At 40.5% G+C, this 17,003-nt stretch overlaps 1 protein-coding gene across 1 annotated transcript in view; it reads right to left on the reverse strand.

Annotated features, from left to right (window-relative positions):
• Nucleotides 1-17,003, reverse strand: part of LOC139336031 (calsyntenin-2-like) — a 249,561-nt gene that overhangs the window by 26,000 nt on the left and 206,558 nt on the right. The window contains exon 9 of the mRNA XM_070969883.1: nucleotides 4,995-5,157. Within this exon, the coding sequence (XP_070825984.1) occupies nucleotides 4,995-5,157 (163 nt within the window). The remainder of the gene's footprint in view (nucleotides 1-4,994; nucleotides 5,158-17,003) is intronic.

Consider the following 17,003-nt stretch of genomic DNA (forward strand, 5'->3'; position numbering starts at 1 on the left):
TATTAATCAACTCAGGGAGATAACTTTAGCCTAATTAGCTATCTACAATGACTTAAGTGTTCATTTTAGCATGCAAAATTGATCGATGCTAGCTAAAAATTACGTACCTGATCAATATTCATCTTGTGGTTATGGTTTATGTTGTTCGGTCTGTTTATTAATGAATTCATGTATTCACAATTCTCTGTGTGGTATGAGAGCCCCACGTTCATGTATCTTGTCAGCAATCTGCCATTGTAACTCTCGTTTAAGTTCAGTACAATAACCATAGCAGCTTTGCATATTTAAAGTCATCTCCTGTCTAAGTACTTGCTGATACCCTGCCAGGTACCAGGGAAGCAGAGCCGAACCTATAAAACCACAAGATCACATTCGAGGTCACGTACACCAAACTATGCTAAACTTAGTCTTTCCTCTTTCTTCATGCTTCAGCTCCTCTCCCTCCTTAAGTCAGTTAGTATTTTCTTCCCCTTTTCCCCTCCCCTCTCACTAGATGTCTACCTATACACCCTGTCTGACAGATGTTATCAATTTAGACTGTGGCCAGAGAAACCATTAAGGGTCCCAGACAGAGGGTAAAAAAGAGAGGGGATTACTGAGATGCTGCAGAGCGGGAATGATATGGGTGATAAAACCGCTGATCATTCCACTTTACAGAGACTGGTTTTTACGTAGTGTCAGCTCTCTTTGCCTGCTCTATGCTCTATAGATCTTCACTTTCCTTCACTCACTTTCATTTGCGTCATTTCCAAAAGAGCAACAGATGAGGCTCGAGAGGCTTGGCTGAACTGGAAATAGGATCATTACTTTAGTGTAAGTGTGAGTCTCTTACTTACTGTGTGATTAATTGCATACATATCAGTGCCTGCGTGTCTGTATTTATTCATTATACTGTATATACACAGATATTTATGTTTCAATTTGTGCATGTGTGTAATCATCAGGGAAGTCAGGGAGGCAGAGCAGCAGTTTTTGATTACACAGTCCAGGAAAAAGAAGAATGAGGTGAGATGAGTGTGTTGCTCTCTGCTGCCTGATTATTCGACACTTTTGAACATGAACACAGTCTGCCAGGTCAGAGGGTAAATATAGGCTTAACTGTATGAAAACTGCACAGTCAGCATTTATAGCATTACCTCTGAGGATCTCTCAGAGGTAAACAAAGAAGGATGAGTGGGCGCGACCCTTCGATTAGAAAACAGGAGAGAATGAAAATGTACAAATGCATTCTTGGCTGCTGGAGAGTCCACTGCTTTGTTGTTGCTGGGAGTCACACCAACAAGGATATCTCACACATGTTAATGAGCAATGCAATGTTGTAGTTTACCTGGAGTGTTAATAAAGTATTAGTACATGTATGTATGTACTACTGTCTCCGACTGCATGTCCATTCTTGTGTATATCAGGGCCTTTGTGCTTTCTGTTTTTTGTGACAAAGGTTCATGGAAGAGTCATCAGAAGAAGAAAACCTTTCTTGTGTCCTCACCACAAAATTCAGTGTCACAAGTTTGGAAAAGAACATCTAAACAAGCCTGATGCATTTTGCAAATAGAACTTTTCGGTCACAATGAGCAAAGTTATTTTTGGAGCAAAGAGGGTGCAGAATCAAGAACATGTCCTCTCAGCATAGGATGAATTGATCATGCCAAGGTCATATGACCGTCATAGAAAGCGTCATGGCATGCTTGTAATGCATTATTAACATGCATGTTAAGCATTATAAGCACATGAGTAAGACATTATAATGCATTTATAAGGCTTTATAAAACTTCAGAAATGCTTAGAATCATACATGACAACTTATAACAAGGTTTCTTAAGTATTAGAAGTGGTGAACTTCATTCATTATGCTTTCTATCTCCGTGCTGGCTGGACAGGAATCATGCGTTTCATGTTATTGTCATGTGCTCACTGTCAGCAACCCCCTGCTTCACTCTCTGTTGCACATTCACTCTTCTCCTGGGAAATTTTCGCAGTATTGTACCACTGGCCACTGTTTCGATGTGATGGGACAATTGTCTGCTTTAAATAAAATGTTAAGTTGTGTGGTTGGAAAATAAAAACATTATGTTTTTTTTTTTGTCTTACACTTAACTCATATATTATAAGTATGTTATATTATTATGCAATTGCTACTAAGCCTATACAGTGCTGTCACTTTAATTAAAGCTGAGTCTGCTATAGAAGTCCTGCTATAGGATATTACTGATGTTTATTATTCAAGTTCTGAAATCTAGAATTTTTAATCTGTTATAATATGATAGAGCAGTTCTTTATGTGTCTTTATCACTGGCTATGGTAAGTTATGGTAATGCAGTGTGTAACCCAGGACTCTGATTCATCTTTCTGTACTTCACAGGGAACCAGCAAAAAGAGGCCAGTGTAGAGGAGATATGGTCCATCGTCCTGGTAGCAGTGACGAGTCTCATTGCTGCATTTTGAACTAGCTGCAGGCAAGATAGGGGTGACTGACTGATTTCTGCATAGAGACAATTTCAGCAGTCATGGCAAGAGGAAAAAAAAAGCCTCCTCATCTCATCTTTTGCTGAAAGGAATGATTTTAATTAAGCAAGTGCTCTAAGATGGCAGAAGATAGTGCTGACAACTGAGTTGATTCATTTATCAAATTTTAAACCACAGTCAAAGATAGTACTATAATAAGTTTTTTCTTTTGCTTTACATTTGATGACAAAGGCCCGAGGGCATTGACTGTGGTTGCTGCTGTCTGCTGGGCTGAAGATTAGGACCTCCATTTTGTTCTGGTTTATCTGAAGGAAGCTTTTTGCCTTCCAGTATTTTACATGCTATATGCAACTAAAAAGGGATTCAAAAGTGCATGAATCACAAGGTTTCAGCGGGAGGTACAGCTGGCTGTCAGCATAACAATGGCAGGAGAAGAATTATATAACATATATTACATATGGCCTAATATGAAGCCTTGTGGTACTCCACAGCAAATAGATGCAGAGGAAGACGACACAATATCAATTCTAACAGAGGCTGATTGGTCTTGGATGTAGGAGGCAAACCACAGAAAGGCCTGTCCCTGAATGCCAAAAACATGCTTAAGATGATCAAAAAGGATGGAAAGGTCAACTGTCTTAAAAGCAATCAAGAGATCTAAAAGAATTCAAATCCTGTAATTTTTGTATTTATGTAGTATTTAGGAAATGATACTAATGTGTGGTTACTCTGTTTGAGTTACTCATTCCTGGAGTACTGCTAAAATACATGGAGCAGGAGAACACACCACTGTTTTAGCCCCTATTTACTGTGTGATTTCTTTATTACCTGCACTCACCAAAGTACGTTCAAACTGAACCAAACAGGTGTGAAAGCAGCCTCAGAAACATGGACACAAGGTGAAACTTAACTTCATGGTGATGCAAAACGCGCAAAGTATAACTTGACATTTACAACAACTCAGTGCTCACAGTAAACTTCATCGTTGTCATTATCAACATCATTTCCTCTTAGCTTGTATGTATATGTTACATCAGACTATACTGATCATTGAGGATCACTGCTCTCAAGAGCCCATGCTTTTTATGGATATTCTTAAAATCTTATAACATTTGACAAAAAAGTTAAAAATGATCTTTATCACAGTTCAAATGGCCTCTGACAAAGTATTTTAATGTAGACTGTCTTTAGACAACGAAACTCACTGATTTGATTCGTGGGTTTGCTGTTCCTAATGAAAGCTAGAGGCAGGTTTCATTACATATTTACAGACTGAAACCCTTGCCACACCACACTAAAATGGTTTCTTTGGATAAATGCCTAAAATCTAATAATTTGAAATTATATTCATTTGCTGTGGTCAGGACAGAATAAGTTCCCCTTAGACAATACTAAATTACCAGTGAAATGTTATGAACCATGAAATTATATTATAAAATGTAATTAAACATTGGAAAATATCACTGTTGCCTGCAGCCACACTGTTTTAAGCTGACAAATCTTTTTGTTTAATTTACTCCGTCATCCATTTGCACACTATTATGCTGTCCTCTCTGAACTTTAAAATAATCATTCAACAACTTCTCTGTAATGCTATTGAGTTGTGCAACAGAGAGCAGAGATACATCCACTTCTGCGGTTCTGCTCATTTTCTTTCTACCACTGTTCTAGCAACACATTAAGAGCTGAAGATTCAGGAGCCAGTTAGACAATAAATAAGCTCATGTTTGCAAGGCGTTTGCAATCAGTGTGCTGACCACTTAAAGCTCAGTGCTTTCAAAAGGCAATCTATTGTGGCTGATAGCTTATGTTAAGGGTTCAGTATCACCCTTACAACTCTTTAGCGAGGTTTAGTTCCCAACTAGAAAAGCTGAAATAGTCTCTGAACTCCCTTTTTTATTTAAGGCCATTTTAATCCTCCTTAAGGCTTGCAGTGTTTGATGAAAGAAATGGGAGGGGATGGAGGAGGGGGAGTGGGGGGGGGGTCACTGTTGCAGATGAAAGCGACACTAAGTGACCTGCTCCTGCTCCTGCACGAAAAGATATCTTGACTCCTTATCTGAGGCCAAGCATCACTGAGCAGTCTCATTTAGGCTTTCAAATCAATGGTATTCTCTACAGTGTGAAAAAGTGCCCTTTCTTCTACCCTTGTGCAATTAGTGGCAGCTATCAGTTTAGAGGACACTTTAATTGTATGCCTTCATTCGGACTTCAGGTTCAATCATCTGCCAAAGGCAGACTAAGTGCTTTTCCTAATTACGGTGTTCATTCAAGGCCAAAGAACATGTTCCACACTCAGAGTCCCTTTGTAAAAACACTTCAGAAAATATTATTCATGTTCTTGAACTTGCTCACATGCTGTATTTAAGTTATATTCAATCAGCAGCATACCCAATATACCCAATTTTACTTTGACTTTTATATTCAATTTTTTTTCAGTGACAGGGTTTTCACTATCTCATTATCATCATCATCATCATCATCATCATCATCATCATCATCATCATCAACACTCAGCTCTGCCCACTCACCTTGCCAGCAGGCACCGACTGTGAGCTGCACATCAATCTGTGAGGGGTGGATAGGCCAGTCATCAGTCACCAGGTAGGGGTCGTAGGTCACTCCGTCCACATAGAGCGTCACCACTGGGAACTCTACATTGATGACGTAGTAATGCCACTCCTTGTCACAGATCTGTCAGAGAGTGAAGAAGAGAGTGTGTCATAAATAGACGTGATCCTCATCTCGCATAATGCAACAGTAAGCGGCTGTGGTTATCCTCTTTTAAAGCAACAGTTTGACACATTGGGAAATACATCTCAAGGCTTTCTTCTCAAGAGTTAGATTGGAAGTATATGCTAAATACACTCGTGGTCTCAGAGTAGCTGGAGAGGTGCCAGTTCACCTCCAGGGTACTGCTGAACCCCCTCCCTTTGACTTACATGAATACATGTGTATCAGTCCTTTGAGCAAGTGTTAGTTTCAGGCCTGTCTGTGTAAAATAACACCAAAAAACTGAATTTCCCCAGAGGGATTGATAAAGTTGACTATGTTTTCTTCTTCAGCCAGAAGTCAGTTAGCCTCGCTTAACATTAACAGGGAGAAAAGCTAGTATGGCTCTGTCAGATGCCTAACAGCTTCTCTAAAGCCTACTAATCAACAAGTGTCTTCCTTTAGTCTTGTCAGGCAACCAGTACATATTTCGGAAAGATACTGCAGCTGACCAGAAAATTTCCAAAAATGTTTTTACAATTTGGTTTTTGTCCAGATTAAACAAATGAGATATAATGAATTAATTAGTGAACTTTAGAGGGGTTCATAGGCAGATCTTTTTTAATCTTTCAACTGGCCAGGCTAGCTGTTCCCCCTGTTTTTATGCTAAGCTAAGATAACCAACTGCTGGCTATAGCTTCATATTTAGCACACTTCCAAGAATGATAGCAATCTTCTCATTTAACCTTTCATAAAACTATCCCTTTAAAGGATCTTCTGTGGATGAAATGCAGAATTTAAACACAATTCTGTATCAACATCCAGATGTGTGACAAGTTAGAGGAAAAACCAACATGAAGTGTTTGTAAAGGTGTTGTTCCCACATAAGGCCATGATCCACCGGAGGGGAATTCCCTTATTTGGTGCTCGATGGTGGGGGTGGTGGTGACTGTGGCTGATATTGCTCTATAAAATCTCCATAGGTGTTCAAAAGGGTTGGGATCTGGTGGCTGGACGAGAGACTTCTACAGTTAAGTGATTAATGTAAAAATGCTCACTACAAAGTTATGTTGTGTTTTGATGTCACATATGTGGGAGACGGTAGATTGACTGACACATTAAATCACTGAGGGTGCTGCAACTGGCCTCCCTTTTGGAGTTTTAGATGGTGGGATGATGTGTGTATGGGGGTTTGTTGAGTGAATTGTCTTGTACAGGGTCCCTGGATTGTTCTCTGATGCAGCACTGTCCGTTTTTCTATCTGAATTTCTCACTTGAAACAAGATGGCAAACTCAAATCCTTCACCCTTAAACACACACACACACACTGCAAATCACGCCACATGCACACACACACACACACCTGCATACTGTGATGGCAGACCCACCCTGGGACAAATACGCAAGAAGGTTGACAGAAGGGTGCAAACACACACACACACACACACACACACACACACACACACACACACACACACACACTCCACCAGTGGACCGACTGCTCTGTTACTCCTCCTTTCCTTTAGTCCCTCTCATTTTATCATAGAAACTTGTTAAAGGGGTGCTTGTAAACTTTTTTTTTTTTTTGCAAGGTAACTTCAAGCTATGATTGATAGTGTTTTTTTTATCAGCCTAACTTTTGGTGTTACCCAGAAATCAAGAAGCGATATCAGTAAAAATGATGGGGGCATCTATGATATAGTATGTTGTTTCAGTTAGGAGGGATGTTTTTTCTGTTACAGATCCACCTCGTGATTTATTAGGAAAGAAACAGCTGAATTTTTTATGTTAGTTCTTGGCTGGTGAAGTTTCAAAACAGAATGGTTTCTCTTGTGCTTAACACCCACTGAAATGCATTAGTACATTACCTGTTTAACCTCCTCTGAAAAACGCTTGACTGCGCCACTCTTTAGCATGCTTGACCATTTACCCTGCCTTGCTGTGCAATTTAATTGATTACACAAGCCCACTTGTGCCTGTCTGTCTCTGAGTACATCTGTCTCTCCCTCCTCTTCCTCTGCTTTAGGACTCAGCAGTGCCAACAGTCAGTGGGCTGTGCTTCACCTCTTCCTCTCAGCTCCTCTGATATAACCTGGGGCAGCCTTTGAACACTTAGCCTTGGATCACCTCCCTCTCTAATGAAGAGTGCTCCACAGCCTGCTTATTAACACTGTGCTTGCACAGCAGATGGGAGTTCTAATCAATCTGGTTCATTTTCGCTGTTATTGAGGTGCAAGATACAACATCTGGTCTATTGGTGATCATTCTGCACAGCTGCTTAACACATATGCAGCATGTCGATGTGCTGAGTCGGTGCTCACAATCAATGGGGGGATAATCTGATTGTGGATTTGATGGTGGTGCAGATGTGACGGATGCTGATGGGATTGACTTTGATTAGTAAGTTAGGATGTTAGGACATGCAGAAACACATTGTGCAAGGTAGCCCCACACCTACAAGCCCCACACCTACAATTCCTATGCACTGTGTATACGTTTCACAACAAATTGAACTGGCTTGTGCTCTTAATCTTTAGTGTGTCTGTTGCTTTATCAACAGAATCTCAATCAGGTTACATCTCATTACTCATGTACCGAGTGTAAAACTAGTTTTGTATATTTGCATGCACAGACACTAATCCCTCTGACATTTACACGTGCAGGCAGTCTCCTCCCATGCTCTACTGCTTCTTTCCTGTTTTTTTTCTGTTCAGTATTTCAAAGGGAACCTGGACCCATATGGGATGTGAGGGCCTAGTGGATGACTTGATCTTGCAGGCTTCAAAGGGGAGATGCAAAGGCGCTCTTGCCCAAGAGGAGGTTGCCTCGGCTGGGTTGGGATGTCAGCTGGAGATCTGTCTCAGGGATAGGAGTGAGGGAATAATGTAGCTGCATGTCGATACCACTTTGTAAAGCTGAGGAAGAGCTTGTGACTTGGGTTGGACTGACATGGGTATTTGAAAAGCAATATGGCTACATTAGTGTTAAGCTTGTGACAGCTAATATTTTGCTGAAATATTTAAAATCAGTTGATTTTGAAATAAAAAAGCTTTATAAACATATTGCCTGGCTTAAAATGCATTTGAAACAAGAGTCAATTACATCCTACAAGGATGACAAACTTACCTGTTAAAAATGGTAAGTGACAAAATTAATTGTTAAGCTCAGTTTTAATATGCGGAAGTGGGTTTGAGATGTCCTAAAATGGCCTCTATTCAGACAGACATTCAAGATATGGAATAAGATAGTATTTGTATGCACAGGAGTTATTATTTTGTACCCAAGATAAATAAATATCATCCTTCAGGACTTTGGGACCTCTGTATTATCTTGTGTGCAAGATATGGATCTTGTACGAACAAGATAAACTGCTGTTCCTCCACAAGTCTGAACAGCACCCAAAGATGATGAAGAATTTCACTTAAACAATGAAAGTGTCATGTTGATAGAAACTTTCAGACTGCAGTCAAATGTAGTCCAGTTTCTGGAGATGGCACAAAAGTTCGGCATCTTGTCAGAAAACTGATTAGAGCTGGTGAGAGAACAGGTGCACTGCTATGCATGGGAAGATGGCAGCTGGACGCCAACGGAAAAACTCTGTGTGAAAAGTGTGTGCGTTTGCCGTGTGTGTTTGTGTGTAGGGGTGGAATCCGTGTCCATCACAAAACCTCAGGACTGGAAATAACACAAAACCATCCACTATGGGAGCAGCTCAAAGCTATCCACTACTGAAGGAAGTCACGGGCCATTGTGAGTGTGTGCACGTGTATACAGAAGTGCCTGTTTGTGTGAGAAAGACTGAGACAGCGATTCCACAAGGATGCACCAGTTGTAATAACACCTACCCACAAAGAGTCACACATACATGAAGGCACAGACATCAATCCAGCACCATTAAGTGTCAACTTCAAAAACTTCAAAGGCAAATTTAAAGTTTGGGAGAGCAGCTCTGGCTTGTCTTGCTTATGAAAGCAAAGCAAAAACTTTTGTATTCCCCAATCCCTCCACTTTCCTGTGTCTCTGCCTGATGCAAATTGACAGACGGAAGGAATGAGTGAAATAAATAACCACACAAACAAAGGAGAGAGAGGATGTGAAACAACCACAGGACAAAGAAAAGAGAGTATGTGAAAGAGAGAGAGAGAGAGAGAGAGAGAGAGAGAGAGAGAGAGAGAGAGAGAGAGAGAGAGAGAGAGAGAGAGAGAGAACGGAAACATCACACATCAAAGATCCTTCATCATCTCTTGGGGCACTCAATGGCGAGAAGAAAACAAAATTGCTATCTGCCCCCCTCTCAGTCTCTTTTCTCGCTGCAGTTTATTTGGTCTCTTTTCCTCCTTCCCTGTCTCTCCATTAGAACCTAACTGCGGGAGTTGTTGCCTCAAGACCTTTGGAGTTGAAAGTCTTTAAGAGATCTGTCACCCAACCCAACCTTCTAACATCAAACAAGAGATGGAGGAATGAGATAGAAAAGGTAGAAGAATGAGGAGAGATGAGGTGATCTGAGATTTGGGGGTGGCAGGGCAGAGAGATGAAAGTGAAGGAAAGAGGGAGGGTGGAGATGAAAGGAAGAGGAAGGAGGAGAGGGGGTAGAGGGAAATAAATGATATAAGAAAAGACTTTAAGAAGAAAGTGGGAGGGGAAGACAAGGAAAAGTGAGGAAGACTTGTATCTATAACATTTATTAAACTGTAAGATGTGTCTACTCAGGAACAACAGAGGAAAGTGATAAATTATTAAGAGACAGTTTGACATATTAGAAAATAATTTTCTTTGCTTTCTTGCTGTGAGTTAGATGAGGAGATCAATACTGCTTTCATATCTGTGGGGTAATGTAATGCAAACCTTCAGTCCCCTGTGTCAAAGTCAGACTCTGTGTACCCAATCATCCAACTTGAACATCAACCAAAAATCCTACGTGGCGCTGTAACGACACCCTGCCTTGTCCTCTAAGAAAGAATGGTGGTGAGAGTGGACAGTCTACCTTGATAAAGTTTAAGTGTCAGTCTGCTTCAGTTCATGCCCACTTCATGCAGCGACTAGGAAGCAGATGTGCGAAGGTGAGAAAGAATGCAGGATTTCTCTGTCAAGGTCTCGTTTTCATTGTTTACACATTTGCTTCCATCACGTTTTGTGTCTACAGTGAGTTGCAAAGCCATGAATGCCTTCAAGGAGAAAATGTCAAAAATGGTGCATCATTATCCATATTAGTATCTTCTTGTCTTACCCCCTGCATGATGGCAGGCTTTTCGCTCTGTCTTTGAGAATGGGGATTTTTAACAGGCAGCAGCACTTTTAGATGTGGTAACACAACTCTCTGTATGAACCAGTTCTTTTCAAGCACACCCTGACCTTTATTCATATGGCTCTACGGATGGCAACATCAGTCAGTCACTTGGTCTGTCTATCTCAGGAAATTTTGGATGAATTTCATTGAAATTTTGCACACATATTCATGGTTCCCAGTGGATGTGTTCTGCTGACTTTGGTGATTTTCTGATAGTATGGTTTATGACCAAATACCTGCAAAACCAATAACATTTTCACTGACCTCAGCTGTACTTTGTGTTGACATTAAACTAAGAGGGAGAACACTGCAAATGTTTAAGTACAGCCACATGTAGCCATTAACAAGGCTGGTTGAAAACCATGCGAACAACAGCTGTGTACAAAGAAGTACAGTTCTGGGGTTCAGGTTCAGGGCTGCACTGACTTTGTTGGATACTGAGCCACGGAGAAAACAAAACAACTGTCAAAGGATCTGTAAGAAAAGGCAATTGAACTTTACAAATCAAGAAAAGGATAAAAGGATATCCAGAGATTTCAAAGTACCAATGAGAAGTGCCCAAATTTTGAAAAGAAGTGGAAAATTGTTGATTGTTGGTACCAAGGCACGGTCAAGTAGAGCAACAAAGATTTCAGCCACAACTGCCAGGAAAATTGGTCGGGATGGACAGAAAAACCCACAAGCAACTTCTGCTGAAAAACACGTCCAGCTGCTTCAAGATGCAGGGGAAGGGGGTACTTGAACAAATATGGGCAGCACAGTCAAGATGCCAGAAAAAGCTGTTCCTGCGCCAACATCACAAAACAAATATGCCAAACAGCACCGAGACAAGCCTTCAAACTTCTGGAACAAAGTCTTTTGGAGTGATGAGACCGAAATTGAACATTATGGTCACAACCATAAATTTTATGTTTGGAGAGGAGTCAACAAGGGCTGTGATGAAAAGTACACCACCCCTACTGTGGAGCACGGAGGTGGATCTCTGATGTTTTTGGAGTGTGTGAGCTACAGCAGCACAGGGAATTCAGTCAGACTGATGGGAATATGAATTCAGCATGTTATCAGAAAATACTCTCAGACAATTTTGCATTCATCAGCCTGGAAGCTGCACATGGGATGCACTTTGACTTTCCAAAATGACAATGATCCAAAACACAAGGCCAAGCTGACCCTTCAGGGGCCACAGCAGAAAAAAAATGAAGGTTATAGAGTGGCCATCACAGTCTCCAGACCTCAATATCACTGAGCGCCTTTGGGGAGATCTCAAATGTGCAAATAACACTGTTGTCATCATAGAAAAACACTGCCTCAAAACTAAATATTGAATATGAACATGGCAAGCTTCACAGAGATAGAATTTATTGAGGGGTTATTAGATTGTACTGGTGTACCCCATGAACTTGTAAGTCTTGAGAGGAAATAACCAGACAAAAGCAGCAAAGATGCCTATAAACATCAGGTTATTCTTAGCCTGTAGGGTGCAAATGGGGAACAGGGCTGATGAGAGAGAGGGGGAAAGATGGAAGAAAGAAGAAGTAATAGAGGTGGGGGGAGGGAGTAAAGGGGGAAGAGAGCGTATAGGGCCTGCTGGAGGAAGGAACCTCAACAGAGATTGATGAGCAGTGGAAAGAAGGTGACTTTAAGGAGGGGTGGGGAGGAGGAGCCAGGGAAGGAATGAGAAAGTTGCTGTAGATGCAAAGTGAAAGCAGAGGTGTAAAATAAAGGGACTGGATTGGCTGGGGGATTGGATGGTATGGTACCAAAAGAACCTCAAAATCACATAGCAAAATGTAAAACAGTTGCTCAACATGTAGTCCACAGCATAACTCACTGATTCCAATGTTGTCTTGATTTTATCTGGCAGTGTCAGTCTTTGAACCCCCTGAGTTGTAAGCATGTGAGGTACTGTAGAAGGACATCACAGTAAGTATACGTTTTGTTCAATTCTAGTCAATTCAATGACTTTATTGTTTGTTAGGAACATTAGAGTAATGATGCTAAGCCATTCACATGTGAAAACAGTACACCTATCCAAAATATAAAACGAAAAACAGAATTAAAAAAATGTATGTTCGTATGTGCTCGGTGGTTCACTGCCTCTCAGAGAGTTGTGTGTTCTCGCTCCTTTAATGTGTGTTTTCTTGAGGTGCTCTAGTTTTACTGCCAAACAAGAAGGAAGAATAGGAGGAGGTACGGATTCACTTTGCCATCGTCCTTGACCAAGACACTGTTCAAATCACTCTGAAACTATCAATATTTGGTTTATAAAACGTGCACTGAATGATTATCCTGAGCTGCACATTTCCACTTTTTTTTTATCAGTGTTTAATTCTTTTGAATCTTTCCAAAGCAATTTACAAATGTCAAACAACTAAAACTTTAGACCAAGGGTCATCAGCAACATTCGTCTAAGGGCCAGAAGACATTGTGGAGGCCAGAAAAAATTAAAAATACTATTCAATGCTTTCATTTTTTTTAATTTTACAAAATTCATGTTATTTTTATTAGCGGTTATCAGTGTAAACTGACCTTAAACATGGAAAATAATGATAAGTAGATACTTAACTAGAAAATGCTCTCTGACCTCCATCAAGGAGGTAGTCAGTGCTCAAGAGAAAACCCACAGTTTAAGTGCAAATGAATGAGTCCTTATCTCATCTCAAAACTCCTCTTAAACACATGCAATGCCTCCTGTGTCTAATAGACAAGCCTGGTGATTCTCCAGAGGAACATCCTGCATCTGGCCAGTGTGCTGCTGTCAGCTCCAGAGAGTGACCAGCCTGGGAGCCCAGGAGTCCACTGAGTGGAGAAAATGGAGTTGGAGAATATTCTGATTCTGTAGAATGGGTAAAGTATGAATTTTAGATTTTTTGTCTTACGGCCAAGGGTTGGCAAGCTAAATGTTCTGAAATCATGAATATTCTGTGGGCCAGATGAGCAGGTTTGACAGGCTGGATGTGGCCCACGAGCCATCAGTTGATGGTCAGTGCTTTCAACATTGATTGCCTTTCTTCTTTTGTCTTCTCTCTCTGATAGCAAATGGGACATTTTAAACTGGGAGAGAAACAAATTGAAGGAATTCTGAGGTCTTAAAATTTAAATCGATATGCTGATGTGATGCTATAAATTGTAAAAAATTAGACATAATGTTGCAAATTGTTCTCTAAGAGCTCAATGAATGTTAGGAGACTTTCATTAAAGCTAAGGCTCTAATCCAGCCCTGTTCATCTGACATGAATATACCTAGTCTCCAGATTCATTAGCAAAAGTGCTGTTTGCTAACACATAATTGCCATACATCATCGTCGGCTCAGAGTCAACATGGAAACCATTATCATGTCAGTTGTCCTGAGCATCCAAAATTGGGTGGCTGAAAGCCTATAATTACAAAAATAGAAAAAACAATTAAAAGGAAGTGATAGCAGAGGAATAGTTTCCGCTAAATGTGTGTGTGTCTGTGTGTGAGAGAAAGTGTCTATGCATACAGGTACTATATTCATGGCTGTGTGTGTGTGTGTGTGTGTGTGTTTGTGTGTGTGGGAGAAGTACTTGAAGGTGACTATGAATTAGCGGCTGGCAAAAGAGACTAATTAGAGTAGCAATTATACAGCCGCTCCCGGCAGAGACTGGGAGTCAACAGCCAAATGACCTCTCCACAAGCTCATAATGGGCCACATGCACATATACACGCACACACACATACATATGTACACACACTCATAAACATGTGGGCACGCGCACACTCACACACGTTGATATCAACAGGGTTTTCAGGCTGCATGGCAATTTTAGTGAGACTGATCACATTGACTTTCTCACCCTGTGGGGTTTATTTAGAGCAACAGAATGGTTAAAGCAGAGAAAAATACTGTGTAATTTTACAATTTGGGGGCATCCCACTGGGTCAGTGGTCTAAGATGCATCCGGGACCATGTATAAAGTATGTTATGTCCTGGTTTTGAATTGAGCCTTGGTTGATGCTACAGGTCATCTGCCTGCCTGTCTTAAATTGCATTCAAATATGTAGTTTGGTGTAGTGTCCCTGCTCTCTTAGAACCAAAGACCAAAATGATCCTTTGTCTCTTTTCAGTTCTGGTCAATTTAAGGCAAAACCACAGACATTAAACCACATCAACAGACGATGATGAGGTGACTAAATTGGCAGTTTTTGTGACTTACTTATATCACCAGCATCAAAGTTTATTCTGGTGCCTGACATAAAGTCATACACTACTTTTTTTGTTTTATTTGGTAAGTTTGTGTCCAGCATTTCACTCTCCTCTCTTCTGTATATGGGCTTGTGGGCTTTTTACTGTAAATTATTTCTATTTTGAATTGATAATAAAATTTTAAAGTCATGCAAGAACAAAAACCTTTGCATTTCAGTTCCTCTCATGTGTCCTGGGAAATCAAACCACTGTCATAATGTAGCCATGAAGTAGGGAACAGCAAATCCTATATTAAAGATTCAAATTATTATGTCCCTGTCTATTTCCATACTCTGCATACACTGCGTGTCTGACAAGACACTGTTTTCACAGCGATGTAAGTTCTCTTAGAGCACCACTTCATCCTTTCTCAGGAGATTTAACAAAAATTTCCATTTGGTCTCATGTCACTTGGCCTCAGGTGACTCCACCAACTCTAACGACAGAGGCACCAACGAACCAGGTGGTATGAATGACCTTGACAATGAGCCCTCGGAGGTTAAATACCTGGGAGTCAGAACTTGGATGTTCGGTTGCAGTAGATTTAAACTTCCTTGCATAACCATGACCTGGATGACTGAGAATCTTTATGGACAGCACCACTATTCCTGAAAGTGTGTGATTTTATGCAATAGCACACTTTTCACACATAACACCAACTGGAAGTTAGGAGGGAGTTTGCTTTGCTCTGCTTTGCTTAAAGAGACAAATACATGCCCGCGCTCTGAGAACAACAGGAAGTCAGTTATCGTAGTTTGGCTCTTGATGATTTGATCCATTTCTCAGCCACACTGTCAGCAGTTGGAGCTGCAGCAGCAACTGCATGGATAGATATCGGTACATCCATCCTAATCGTGAATAAATACCTTTAATGGTGCCAATTTGTCAAAATGTAAAACAGTTGCTCAACATGTAGTCCAGCGTAACTCAATGATTCCACTGTTGTCTTGATTTTATCTGGCAGTGTCAGTCTTTGAACCCCCCCGAGTTGTAAGCATGTGAACACCAAATACAGCTGAGGCAGATTTCAAATTCACTCGAAATGCTTGTTGGTGGCTCAGGGAAGGTGTTGACAGCAGCTAATTATTTATCGGAAACACTGCTGATTACTTTGCATGTTTCCTTTTTAATTTCCCATGAATAGAACAAGTCTATCAAGAACCAGGAGCGGGGGGAAAGAACAAAGAACACGAAAGTGCTCAGCTGATCAGAGGAAAAGAAAAGCAGACAGAAAATGTTTAAACCCCAGCAGGAGGACATTTTCAGACTGCCATAAAATCTAATGGAAGAGAAAGGATATTGAACATGCACTTAGTGCAGAATGCTTTAATGTCTGGTCTAAGCCACATGGGCAGCTACAATACCTCCCACCTGTATAGTTACACTTCTTACACACTGTTGTTTATCTGCTTTTCACCTCGACACAGCTGCTATGTATGAATCAGATTTTCAGAATATGTCATTGTTTTCCAGTGTCACAAAAGAGTAAATAAAGAAGAAAATCACTGCTATAATTTCAAATTGATCTGTCCTTTTTTGTTGGTTTATGTGCCAGACAGATGAGGAATTCTGAATGAGGAGCATATTAAACCAAAAGCAAACAATGTAAAAAAGGTGTTTTAACGGATGCCAAACTAACCTCTGCACCGCCAGTCTGTCAGCACATTTGTGGTCCTTTCCTTTACGATTCTAGCTCTCTAAATAATAATCATAATAAAGCACACATTAACACAAACACATTTTCTTCCCTAATTTCTTCTGGTATTTCCTTCTGGTGGTTTTGGGAACGTGTTGGCCCAAATAAGATTTTGTGGATCCAAGAGCCCCCAAAGTATTTTCCTTTGGGTCTGTTAGCAAACAGAATATTGAGTTACAGGAACTGGGATTACCTTATTTCACCCCAGTTAATCACTAGTAGGACACTCAGCTGAGCATGGCATCTCTACAGCTACACCACAAAATCCTGCTGTGTTGTACACTTCAGCTCTCAATCATCACTGTCTGTATCAGTATCCAGTGCTTGAGTGCTGATATTTTTGGACAAGTTGTAAACAGGGAATATTTTGGACTTGTAGTCAGTATTTTTAGATTTGAATTGTGGCTGGAAATCACAGATGGAAGGATTCTTCCCCCAAATAAAAAAAATAAAGTATCTATCTATCTACTGTGTAAAGTATCTACAGTATATCTGAGGTACATATGATGGTATGAATCAAACCAAATGTGGACAATAATTAGTTAAACGTTTGTCTGTTCTTACAGTATCACCCTCTCTTATTCATCAGCTTCTCCTACAGTATTATTCTCCAGTCTGGTCTGATATGGCATAAAAA

This window comes from Chaetodon trifascialis, chromosome 9 (assembly GCF_039877785.1).
Source record: "Chaetodon trifascialis isolate fChaTrf1 chromosome 9, fChaTrf1.hap1, whole genome shotgun sequence".
Classification (NCBI taxonomy): domain Eukaryota; kingdom Metazoa; phylum Chordata; class Actinopteri; order Chaetodontiformes; family Chaetodontidae; genus Chaetodon; species Chaetodon trifascialis.